The sequence below is a fragment of the Larus michahellis genome, chromosome 25, assembly GCF_964199755.1.
Source record: "Larus michahellis chromosome 25, bLarMic1.1, whole genome shotgun sequence".
Classification (NCBI taxonomy): domain Eukaryota; kingdom Metazoa; phylum Chordata; class Aves; order Charadriiformes; family Laridae; genus Larus; species Larus michahellis.
The window spans coordinates 1,561,821-1,573,980 of NC_133920.1; the positions used below are offsets into that span (position 1 = coordinate 1,561,821).

General features: G+C 62.7%; 1 protein-coding gene across 9 annotated transcripts in view; it reads right to left on the reverse strand.

The window, feature by feature from the left end:
* Nucleotides 1-1,945: 1,945 nt before the first annotated feature.
* SMARCA4 (SWI/SNF related BAF chromatin remodeling complex subunit ATPase 4) overlaps nucleotides 1,946-12,160 on the reverse strand; it is a 44,968-nt gene continuing 34,753 nt past the window's right edge. For 3 of the 9 annotated variants that reach the window (XM_074567133.1, XM_074567128.1, XM_074567129.1), the window contains 7 exons: nucleotides 10,524-10,751; nucleotides 6,611-6,885; nucleotides 5,065-5,173; nucleotides 4,769-4,870; nucleotides 3,536-3,668; nucleotides 3,156-3,295; nucleotides 1,946-2,386 (listed from right to left, as the gene is read on the reverse strand). In XM_074567133.1, the coding sequence (XP_074423234.1) occupies nucleotides 2,354-2,386; nucleotides 3,156-3,295; nucleotides 3,536-3,668; nucleotides 4,769-4,870; nucleotides 5,065-5,173; nucleotides 6,611-6,885; nucleotides 10,524-10,751 (1,020 nt within the window). In that variant the 3' untranslated portion in view covers nucleotides 1,946-2,353. The remainder of the gene's footprint in view (nucleotides 2,387-3,155; nucleotides 3,296-3,535; nucleotides 3,669-4,768; nucleotides 4,871-5,064; nucleotides 5,174-6,610; nucleotides 6,886-10,523; nucleotides 10,752-12,160) is intronic. The other 6 variants (XM_074567136.1, XM_074567132.1, XM_074567135.1 and 3 more) reach the window with 3 other exon arrangements.

A 12,160-nucleotide genomic window follows, 5' to 3' on the forward strand; every position in this document is an offset into this window, starting at 1 on the left:
CAGTGTTACAGCACCAGGGCTGGCACGGCTACCAACATCAGGAGTGGTATGGCCACTGGTGTCACAGCACTGGGGCTAGCATGGCCACCAGCGTGGCTACCACCACCGGGAGTGCCACGGCCACCAGCACCAGTGTCACATCACTGGGAGAGCGGTCACCAGGGCTGGCATGGCCACCGGGACCACCACTGCCACCACCATGGCCACCAGCACCAGTGTCACAGCACCGGGGCTGGCATGGCCACCGATGTGGCTACCACCACTGGGAGCGTCATGGCCACCAGCACCGGTGCCACATCACCAGGAGGGCTGGCACCGGGGCCGACACGGCCACCGGGACCACCACTGCCACCACCGTGGCCACTGGCACTGCCATGGCCACTGGCCCCGGTGTCACAGCACCCGAGGGGGGGGGTGGTGGTGGCCGCCAGCCCCAGCCCCATCGTGGCTACTGGCCCTGACAGGCCACCAGCCTCCTGGGGGACCCCAAAACCCATGCCCCCAAGGGCCACCAGAGACCCCGGAGAGGCCACCAGCCCCCAGGGCCACCAGAGACCCTGGAGAGGCCACCAGCTCCCTGGGGGACCCCAAAACCCACCCCCCAAGGGCCAGCAGAGACCCCGGAGAGGCCACTGGCCCCCAGGGCCATCCCAAAGCCCCCCATGGCCACCAGAGACCGCAGAGGCCACTGGCCCTGAGGCCACCCCAAAGCCCCCCGTGGCCACCAGAGACCCCAGAGAGGCCACCGGCTCCCTGAGGGACCCCAAGAGCCCCCCCAGGGCTACCCCAAAACCTCCCCAGGGCCACCAGAGACCCCAGAGAGGCCACCGGCCCCTAGGGCCAACCCAAAGTTCCCCCGTTGGCCACCAGAGACCCCAGAGAGGCCACTGGCTCCCTGGCGGACCCTAAACCCCCACCCCCAAGGGCCACCCCAAAGCCCCCCCCGTGGCCAGCAGAGACCCCAGAGAGGCCACAAGCCCCCAGGGCCACCAGAGAGGCCACCAGAACCCTGGGGGATACCAGAACCCTGGGGGATGCCAAAACCCACCCCCCCAAGGGCCAGCAGAGACCCCGGAAAGGCCACCGGCTCCCTGGGGGACCCCAAGAGCCCCCCCAGGGCTACCCCAAAACCTCCCCAGGGCCACCAGAGACCCTGGAGAGGCCACTGGCCCCTAGGGCCACCCCAAAGTTCCCCCGTGGCCACCAGAGACTCCGGAGAGGCCACCGGCCCCTAGGGCCAACCCAAAGTTCCCCCGTGGCCACCAGAGACCCCAGAGAGGCCACTGGCTCCCTGGTGGACCCTAAACCCCCCCCCAAGGGCCACCCCAAAGCCCCCCCCGTGGCCAGCAGAGACCCCAGAGAGGCCACCAGCCCCCAGGGCCACCAGAGAGGCCACTGGGTCCCTGGGGGATGCCAAAACCCACCCCCCCAAGGGCCAGCAGAGACCCCGGAAAGGCCACCGGCTCCCTGGGGGACCCCAAGAGCCCCCCCCAGGGCTACCCCAAAACCTCCCCAGGGCCACCAGAGACCCCAGAGAGGCCACCGGCCTCTAGGGCGAAGCCAAAGCTCCCCCAGGGCCACCAGAGACCCCAGAGAGGCCACTGGCCCCTAGGGCCACCCCAAAGTTCCCCTGTGGCCACCAGAGACCCCAGAGAGGCCACCGGCTCCCTGGGGGACCCTAAAACCCCCCGAGGGCTACCCCAAAATCCCCCCAGGGCCATCGAAAAGCCCCCCCGTGGCCAGCAGAGACCCCAGAGAGGCCACCAGCCCCCAGGGCCGCCCCCCAAAGGCCACCAGAGACCCCAGAGAGGCCACCGGGTCCCTGGGGGACGCCAAAACCCACCCCCCACCAAGGGGCCAGCAGAGACCCCGGAGAGGCCACTGCCCCCCAGAGCCACCCCCCCTCGCCCCCGTGGCCAGCAGAGAGCCCAGAGGGGCCACCGTGTCCCGTGGGTTTAATTTATTACTGCTCGAAATCCAGTGACATCGACTGCCGCCGCGCTCCCGCCCCACGCGGGCGCCCATTCCCGGCCCCTTCCCGGCCCGATCCGGCGCATGCATCCGCGGGAGGGCAGAGCCGGCGGGGGCCGGGATTTGGGGGGGCTGGGGGGGGGGGGGGGGGCGGGGAGGGAAGACAAACCCACCCCCCCACCCCCCCGCTTCCGGCAGGATAAATACGGAAGAAATTGGGGGAGTTTTTCCTGGCGTCGGTTCTACGGCGTCTCTACCCGTGAGAGGGACAACGGGGGCGGGGGGGGGACACGGGGGGGACACACACACACACACACACACGGACACACACGGACACGGGGAGGGGGGGGCGGCGGGAGCCGGAGCCGCGGAATGTGGGGGTTCAGTCGTCCTCGGTGCCGCTGCCGGAGCGATCCTGGGGGGAGAGGGAGAGGTCAGGGCCGAGGGGGGGTTGGGGGGCGGGAAGGAAGGGGGTTGGGGGGCAGAAAGTGGGGTTGAGGGGGCAGGAGAAGGGGGTTGGGGGGCAGAAAGTGGGGTTTAGGGGGCAGGAAAAGCAGTTTGGGGGGCAGAAAGTGGGGTTTGGGGGGCAGGAGAAGGGGGTTGGGGGGCAGAAAGTGGGGTTTGGGGGGCAGGAGAAGGGGGTTGGGGGGCAGAAAGTGGGGTTTGGGGGGCAGGAGAAGGGGGTTGGGGGGCAGAAAGTAGGGTTTAGGGGGCAGGAGAACAGGGTTGGGGGGCAGGAGAAAGGAGTTGGGGGACAGGAAAAGGGGTTTGGGGGGCAGAAAGTGGGGTTTGGGGGCAGGAGAATAGGGTTGGGGGGCAGGAGAATGGGGTTGGGGGGCAGGGGGGAGGGAGGGGAGAGGTTGAAGAGGTTCGGGGGCAGGAGCAGGAGGAAGGAGTTGGGGGGCAGAATGAGGGAGGGAGAAGGTTTTGGGGGTCAGGAGAAAGGAGTTGGGGGGCAGGGGAAAGGAGTTGGGGGGCAGAATGAGAAGGTTGGGGGTCGGGACGAGGAAAGGAAGGGGTTGGGGGGCAGGAGGAGGAAAGGAAGAGGCTGGGGGGCAGGCGGAGGCTGGGAGGCAGGCGGAGGCGGTTGTGGGGCAGGCGGAGGGGGTTGGGGGGCAGGCGGAGGGGGTTGTGGGGCAGGCGGAGGTTGGGGGGCAGGCGGAGGTTGGGGGGCAGGCCGTTACCTCCTCCTGCTCCTCCTCGCTGTCGTCGTCGCTCACCACGGGCTTGGCGCGGGAGCCGCGGCTGGTGCGACGCCGGCCCTTCAGCCGCTCCTGCGCCTTCTCCTTCCGCCCCAGCTTGATCTTCACCTTCACCGAGCGCGCTATGGGGCAGGGGGGGGCGGGGGGGGGACACGCACAGACAATACGTGGGTCACAGCAGCTCCCCACGCCCCCCCCCCCCCCCCCCCTTTGCCATTCTGCTGCCCTATGGCTTCCCGCCCCACGGCGTCCCCGCGGTCCCGGCTCTGCCCCACGGGAGGAGGAAGATGCGGGTCTGCGCCCCCCCGCAAAAAAAACCCCAAACGAACCCCAAACTGACCCCCCCCCCGCAGAGAACTCACACTCGGACTCGGAGCCTTCCTCCTCTCCTTCCTCCTCCTCCTCGCTGTCCTCGCCCTCGCTCTCCTCCTCCTTCTCGATCTTCTGCCGCACGCTGGTGAAGACGGACTGCAGCACGATGGAGTCCTCGTAGATCTGGGGGGCGGGGGGAAGCGCCGGGGTGAGGTTGGGGGGCTGGGGGGGGGGGGGGGATATCGGGTTCCGCCCCCCCAACCCCTTCCTTTCCCCCGCCTGCCCCCCAGCTCCTTCCTTTCTTCCTCCTCCTGCCCCCCAACCTCTTCCCTTCCTCCTCCTGCTCCTCCAAACCTCACCTTCTGCCCCCCAACTCTTTCCTCCTGCCCCCCAACCCCTTCCTTTCCTCCCCCCTGACCCCCAAACTCCTCATTCTGCCCCCCAACTCTTTCCTCCTGCCCCCCAACCTCTTCCTTTCCTCCCCCTTGACCCCCAAACTCCTCATTCTGCCCCCCAACTCTTTCCTCCTGCCCCCCAACCCCTTCCGTTCCTCCTCCCCGACGCCCAAGCTCCTCATTCTGCCCCCCAACCCCTTCCTCCTGCCCCCCAACCTCTTCCCTTCCTCCTCCTGCTCCTCCAAACCTCACCTTCTGCCCCCCAACTCTTTCCTCCTGCCCCCCAACCTCTTCCTTTCCTCCCCCCCGACCCCCAAACTCCTCATTCTGCCCCCCAACCTCTTCCTTTCCTCCCCCCTGACCCCCAAACTCCTCATTCTGCCCCCCAACTCTTTCCTCCTGCCCCCCAACTCTTTCCTCCTGCCCCCCAACCTCTTCCTTTCCTCCCCCTTGACCCCCAAACTCCTCATTCTGCCCCCCAACTCTTTCCTCCTGCCCCCCAACCCCTTCCTTTCCTCCTCCCTGACGCCCGGACTCCTCATTCTGCCCCCCAACCCCTTCCTCCTGCCCCCCAACCTCTTCCTTTCCTCCCCCGACCCCCAAAACTCCTCATTCTGCCCCCCAACTCTTTCCTCCTGCCCCCCAACCTCTTCCTTTCCTCCCCCCTGACCCCCCCCAAACTCCTCATTCTGCCCCCCAACTCTTTCCTCCTGCCCCCCAACCTCTTCCTTTCCTCCCCCGACCCCCCAAACTCCTCATTCTGCCCCCCAACTCTTTCCTCCTGCCCCCTGCCCCCCCAAACTCCTCATTCTGCCCCCCAACTTTTTCCTCCTGCCCCCCAACCCCTTCCTTTCCCCCTCCTGCCCCCCAGCCCGCCCCCCGCCGTACCAGGGACCCCTCCAGGTTGAAGGTCTGGGCGTTCTGGCAGAGCAGCATCACGTCCTTCTCCAGGTCGTTCAGGCTCCGGTACTTGTGGTTCCGGATGCGCTCCTTGGGGGGGGCCGGGGGGGGGGGGGGGAGATGGTTTGCTCGTTAGCCGGGCGCTAACGAAGGCGGGGGGTGGGTCCGTGCCCTCCCCGGCCGCCCCACGGGAGCCACCGCGGAGCCCGAGGAGGCGGCCACGCGGCCAGCGCGGCGCTGGGGGGGCAGATGGGTGACTGCGGGGGGGGGATTTTTTTTTTTACCTTGATTTTCTTAAAGTCGACGGGTTTGCGGATGAGCTCGTAATATTCCGGCAGCTCCTTGCGGGAAGGCAGCTGGATGAAGACCTCGCTGAGCTGCCGTCCACTGCTGCTGCAGGGAGAAACCGCCCGGCAAAGGTGAGCGCTCGGCACCGCCGAAACCCCCGCTCGGCATTGCCGAAATCCCCGCTCGGCACTGCCGAAATCCCTGCTCGGCACTGCCGAAATCCCTGCTCGAAACTACTAAAATCCCTACTTGGAATTACCAAAACCCCCGCGCGGCACTGCCAAAATCCCTGCTCAGCATTGCCAAAATCCCCACTTGGCATTGCCGAAATCCCTGCTTGAAACTACTAAAATCCCCACTTGGCATTGCCAAAACCCCCGCGCGGCACTGCCGAAATCCCTGCTCGGCATTGCCAAAATCCCCGCTCAGAATTACCAAAATCCCTGCCCGGCACTGCCGAAATCCCTGCTTGGCATTGCCAAAATCCCCCCTCGAAACCACCAAAATCTCTGCTTGGAACCGCCGAAATCCCCACTTGGCATTGCCGAAACCCCCACTCGGAATTACCAAAATCCCTGCTCGGAACTGCCGAAATCCCCACTCGGCATTGCCAAAATCCCTGCTCAGACCTCCCAAAATCCCTACTTGGCATTGCCGAAATCCCCGCTCGGAATTGCCAAAATCGCTGCTTGGAATTACCAAAACCCCCATTCGGCATTGCCAAAGTTCCCAGTCGGACGTGCCGAAATCCCTGCTTGGAATTGCCAAAATCTCCGCTCAGAACTACCAAAATCCCCACTTGGCATTGCCGAAATCCCCACTTGGAACTGCCAAAGTCCCTGCTCGGAATTACCAAAACCCCCACTCGGCATTGCCAAAGCCCCCAGCTGGAAGTGCTGAAATCCCCACTCGGCATTGCCAAAATCTCTGCTTGGACCTCCCAAAATCCCCACTTGGCATTGCCGAAATCCCCGCTCGGAATTGCCAAAATCGCTGCTTGGAATTACCAAAATCCCCACTCAGAATTGCCGAAATCCCCGCTCAGCATTGCCAAAATCTCTGCTTGGAATTGCCAAAATCCCCGCTCAGAACTACCAAAATCCCTGCTCGGAATTGCTGAAATCCCCCCTTGGCATTGCTGAAATCCCCGCGCGGAATTACCGAAATCCGGCAATTCCCGCTCCTGGGCACCGCCGGCACGCAGAGAACACGTGTCTCCCTCCCCTCTGGCAGCCGAGAGGCGCCCGGAGCGTCCCTGAGAGGGATTTTGGGGGGGGGGACGGACGGTTTCCACACCCTCTCCCCGACCTGAAGCGCCTGGATGGCGAACGGCAGCGCCGGGAACGCCGGCTAGAAGCCGGATCACAAGCCGACAGCGCCGGGACGGCAGAACCGCCCTCCGCAGCCCAATTAACGAATTCCTCCCGCCCAGACCCGCTCGACCGAAGCCGCCAGTCGGATCCCCTCGGAATCGCCGGGAATCTCCCGGCTCCCCACGAGGCGGGTAGGAGCCGGCGGCGGCGCCCGGCGCCTTCTCTTTACCTGTCCTTGTACTTGATGACGGCGTCCACGATCTTCTTCATCTTCTTGGTGAGGTTGGGGGGGTTGGGGGAGAGCTTCTCGGCCGGCGGCCGCCCCCGTTTCTTCTGTTTCTTGCTCTCCTCGTCCTTCTCCCGGCTGCGGGTGCTGGCGGCGGCGGCGGCGGCGGCGGGGATGGCGGCGGCAGCCCCGGCCTCCGCGTCCCGCTTGCGTTTGCGGGAGGATTTCTTCTGGCGCACCTCCTCCTCGATCTCCTCCAGCGTGCCCTCCTCGATGGCCTGCCGCGGGGCGGGGGGGGGGGGGGGGGGGGGGAGAGAGCAGCCGCTAGCAATTTTGGGGGGTTTTTGGGAGATTCCGTGTGTCGGGAGCGGGGGACACACACACACACACATAACACACCGGCGGAATCATCACGGAATTTCCGACCCCCCCGCGTCCCGGCGGGGCTGGGAAAGTCTCCGGAGAAGGGGACTCCGCACCCTCCCCCCCCGCGCCCCCCCCCCCAGGCAGCCCAGCCCGTGCCAACTTTTTAGCCAAATTTAAGGGAATACATTAAAAAAAAAAAAAAACAAAAAAAAACCAAAAAAAACCCAACCCAAAGAGCACAAACTGCGCTTTGCGTTTCGGTCGAAGCGTCGGGGGAGATCGGGAAGGAAAAGTTCGTTACGTTAGTTGTACCTTAGTTATTTTTTGTGTTATTATTACGTTAGTTATATTAAGTTCGTTTTTATGACACTTTTTTTTTTTTTTTTTTACTTCCGGCGATGTCACCCTTCGGCAGCGGCGGATTGTGTAAATAAGGATGTAAATAATGACGTAAATCCCCCGAGAGGGAAGGGCTGATTTTCGATGCAAACGCCAGAGAGCCAACCGGGCCCGGATCCTTCCAAATCCCGCTTCTACTTTGCTCTTTTTCCATAGGGAATAAGTCGCCTCGGCTAAAAACACGCCAGCGCTCCCCGTCTCGCAGTTTTTTCAGTTTGCTTTTTGGGCGTTTCCGGTTCCCTGCGGTTCATTAGGCGAAGTCGGAATCCTTTGTGGTTCTGAGTCCCGTGCAGTCAGTCCAGAGTCCATAACCCAGCCCGGCGCCCTCCAAGTCAGGAAGCTTTTCCTCGTATTCGATCGGAACGTCCCACGTTCCGGCTTGTGCCCGTTACCCCTCGTCCCGTCACTGGGAACCGCCGGGAAGAGCCCGGCTCCATCCTCCTTCAACCCACCCTTTCGATCCTCGTCGACATTCAGAAGGTCTCCCCTCGGCCTTCTCTTCTCCAGGCTGAAGAGTCCCAGCTCTCTCGGCCTTTCCTCACACGGGAGACGCTCCAACCCCTCCACCATCTTCGTTGCCCTCCGCTGGACCCTCTCCAGCCGTTCCCTCTCCCTCTTGAACTGGGGAGCCCAGAACTGGACCCAGTATTCCAGCGGTGGCCTCACCAGTGGGGGAGAACGACCTCCCTCCACCTGCCGGCCACGCTCTTCCCTACGCAGCCCGGAATTCCGTTGGCCGCCTTGGCCACAAGGGCACGTTGCTCACGGATAATTTACTGTCTGCCAAGACCCCCAGGTCCTTTTCTTCTGAGGATACTGTAAAAGACAAGAGCCTTCTGGACTAAACCATCAAAGAAAAAGAGCCTTCTGGACAAAATTCTAGGAGAAAAGAGCTTTCTAGACTAAACCATCAAAGACAAGAGCCTTCTGGACTGAATTCTAGAAGAAAAGAGCCTTCTAGACTAAGTCATCAAAGAAAAGAACCTTCTGGACTAAATCGTCGAAGACAAAAACCTGGACTAAATCGTCGAAGACAAAAACCTGGACTAAATCGTCGAAGACAAGAGCCTTCTGGACAAAACTAGAAGAAAAGAGCTTTCTAGACTAAACTGTCGAAGACAAGAGCCTTCTGGACTAAATCGTTGAAGAAAAGAGCCTCGTGGACGGAATTCTAGACAAAAATAGCTTTCTAGACTAAATCATCAAAGAAAAGAGCCTTCTGGACAAAATTCTAGAAGAAAATAGCTTTCTAGACTAAATCGCCGAAGACAAGAGCCTTCTGGAGTAAGTCGTCGAAGAAAACAACCTTCTTCTCGACTAAATCGTAGAAGAAAACAACCTTCTAGACTGAATCGCCGAAGCCAAGAGCCTCGCAGGCCCCCGGGCAACGCGACAGCGAGCCGCGGCCGAGCTTCACGTTTAGCACAGAAAATCACGGCCCGCGGGCGCGCAGGTGAGATCCTGGCGTCGTAGGGACCGGTTCGCAGCCCGCAGGCGGTAAGAACAACGCCGAGCAACGGACAAGGCTGTCCTTTGGCCGGGCCGGATCACCGGCAGACGGAATAAGAGGTAGGAAATAAGCGATTAACTCGGAGAAGGTCAGGTTGTTCAAACCCAGGCGTAGGCCAAAGCGTGGAATTAACGGAACGCCCCCAGTTTCTAAGAACCCCGCGAGTGAAGATCCTTGGAGGAAGGCGAGAGACCGCATCCGAAAGGGGAACCGGAGCGAGACGAGGAAGCGCCACCCGAGGCAGAGGAATCGGATGGACTTTCGGAGCTCCTACAGAAGAGAGAACTGGAGACGCCGTATGGGACCGCCCGGACCCTCTTGGACGGTGATGCCGAGGACGGGATGTTCGTTTTAACGGGATATAAACGAGGTTGTTCCGTGTCGGTCTCGGCCCCTCGATAAAGCCGTTGATAAAGCGAACCCAGCCGGGAAATTCGTTAACGGATACGCTCCGTCCCCTCCTCCGGGGGGTTGATGAATACGTTAAACGATACCGGTCCCGGTACGGACCCCTGGGGGACACCACGGGCCCCGACTCGACCTGCTCCGTTCATCCCAACCCCCCGCGTCCCGCCAGCTCTCCATCCGCCCCGTCCTGCCTCAGTTTCCCCAGGAGGACGGCAGGAGAGACGGCGTCTCTCGACACGGCGCCTTGGGGGGAAGCACCCAGCAGCCTCCTCCCGTGCCGGGATCACATGGAAACGCCGCGATTCCGAACACCGCCCCCTCCCAGGGCTGGGGACACGATGTGGGGGGGGGCTCATCCCATGGGGAGAGCTCTGGGGGCGACCACGAGGGTCCCTCTCTGACGGGATTCGTTAAGGGATGGGGAGAAACGAGGCACCGGGAGGTAACGCCGCCAGCCCCGGGGAGCAAATCCGCGGATGCGGATGTCCGGAGTCTGCCCGGCTTCGTTAAGAGCTGCCCTTGTTAGGGCACGGCTTTGTGCCAGGACACCTTGGGGACAGGCCAGGCTCAACAGGAGCCGGCACGGTGCGCTGGTAGCCCGGAAAGCCACCGGCAACCTGGGCTGCATTCCCAACAGGGCGAGAGGGGGGGATTCTGCCCCTCTGCCTCCGGCTCTGGGGCCATGGGAAGGATGCGGAGCTGTGGGAGCGGGGCCGGAGGAGGCCCCGGAGATGCTGGGAGGGCTGGAGCCCCTCTGCTGTGGGGCCGGGCTGAGCTGGGGGGGTTCAGCCTGGAGAAGAGAAGGCTCCGGGGAGACCTTGGAGCCCCTTCCAGTCCCTAAAGGGGCTCCGGGAAAGCCGGGAAGGGACTCTGGCTCAGGGAGGGGAGCCGTGGGACGAGGGGGGATGGGTTTAAACTGAAAAAGGGGAGATTTAGGGGAGATAGAAGAAATTCTTCACTCTGAGGGTGGTGAGATGCCGGAACAGAGAAGCTGTGGCTGCCCCATCCCTGGAGGGGTTCAAGGCCAGGTTGGCCGGGGCTTTGGGCAACCTGGGCTGGTGGGAGGTGGCCCTGCCCGGGGCAGGGGGTGGCACTGGGTGGCCTTTAAGGTCCCTCCCAGCTGTCACCATTCCAGGGTTCCCTGGGTTAAGCCCCGGGGCGTTCTCTCGGCGCAGAGGGAGGGACCCGAGGGCGGCGGGGGTTTGAGAAGGCCATTGGAGAACGATGCTGTACCATGTATACCTTGAGCCACTGCTTCTCCGTCAGCGAGTCGCTGTAATCCACCTCCTTGCGGTGCCGGGAGCCTCGCCCGAACATCTTCTCCTCCTCTTCCTCGCACGTCAACCTCTCCACCTCGGCGTCGTCCTTGATGATCCACGAGGGCAGCTCGTCCTCCTCCATCAGGCGCGGTTTGCGCTTGGGGTTGCGCGCCTCCTCCCGCCGCCGGTCCAGGTCCATGCGCTGCCAGGAGAACAATGATGATAATAACAATAATAACAACAACAATAATAATAATAACAACAACAATAACAACAACAGCAGCAGCAACAAAACAACAACAACAAGAAAAAGTTTAGAGGGGTTTTGGGAGTTTCAGAGGGGTTTGGGGTGTTTTAGAGGGGTTTTGGAGGGACTTTGGAGGGAGTTGGGGGGTTTTAGAGGGGTTTTGGGGGTTTCGGAGGGACTTTGGAGGGAGTTGGGGGGTTTTAGAGGGGTTTTGCAGGGGTTTTGAGGGTTTTGGAGGAGTTGTGGGGGGGTTTGGGGGGTTTAGAGGAGTTTCGGGGGGGTTTAAAGGAGTTTCAGGGGGTTTTTAGAGGGGTTTGGGGGAGTTCAGAGGAGTTTTGGGAGGGTTTAAAGGGGTTTTGGGTTTTTTTGGAGGGGTTTTGGGGGTTTTAGAGGAGTTTTGAGGGGTGTTGGGGGGGTTTGGAGTTTTTTAGAGGAGTTTGGGAGGGTTTTAGAGCAGTTTTGGGGGGAGGTTTTGGGGGGAGGTTTTGGGGGGAGGTTTTGGGGGGAGGTTTTGGGGGGAGGTTTTGGCAGCCACTGGCTCCTCGCAGCTCGGTAGAGGCTGCGGAAAATCAACCCCACCGGCCACAAAGCCGGGGGAGAACCACGGCCCGGGCGGCGGAGCCAGAGCTATGGCGGCAGGAGGTGGGATCTCGGTTAAGCCGACTGCTCTGCGGGGGCCGGGGAGGTTCCTTCTCCCCCCGCAGCCGCCCACTCCAGGGGCAGGGATCTCTCCTCTGCCCCCCAGCCTCCTCCTCCTCCTCTGGGGGTCTCTCCTCTCCCCATCAGCCTCCTCCTCTGGGGCCAGGAATCTCTCCTTCCCCCCCAGCCTCCTCCTCCATGGCCAGGGATCTCTCTTCTCCCCGCCAGCCTCCTCCTCTGGGGCCGGGGATCTCCCCTCTTCCCCCCCAGCCTCCTCTTCCCCCCCTGGGGATCTCTCCTCTGCCCCCCAGCCTCCCATTCCGGGGCCAGGGATCTCTCCTCTGCCCCTGAGACATCTCCTGCTCCTCCGGGGATCTCTCCTCTCCCCATCAGCCTCCTCCTCCGAGGTCAGGGATCTCTCCTGTCGTCCCCCCCGCCGCCTCCTATTCTGGGGACAGGGACCTCTCCTCTCCCCATCCGCCTTCTCCTCCGTGGCCGGGAATCTCTCCTCTGCCCCCCAGACGTCTCCTCCTCTGGGGATCTCTCCTTTCCCCCGCAGCTGCTTCCTCTGGGGCCAGGGATCTCTCCTCTCCCCGTCATCCTCCTCCTCCATGGCCGGGGATCTCTCCTCTGCCCCCCAGCCTCCTCCTCCTCTGATCTCTCCTCTCCCCATCAGCCTCCTCCTCTGGGGCCAGGGATCTCCCCTCTCCCCCCCAGCCTCCTAT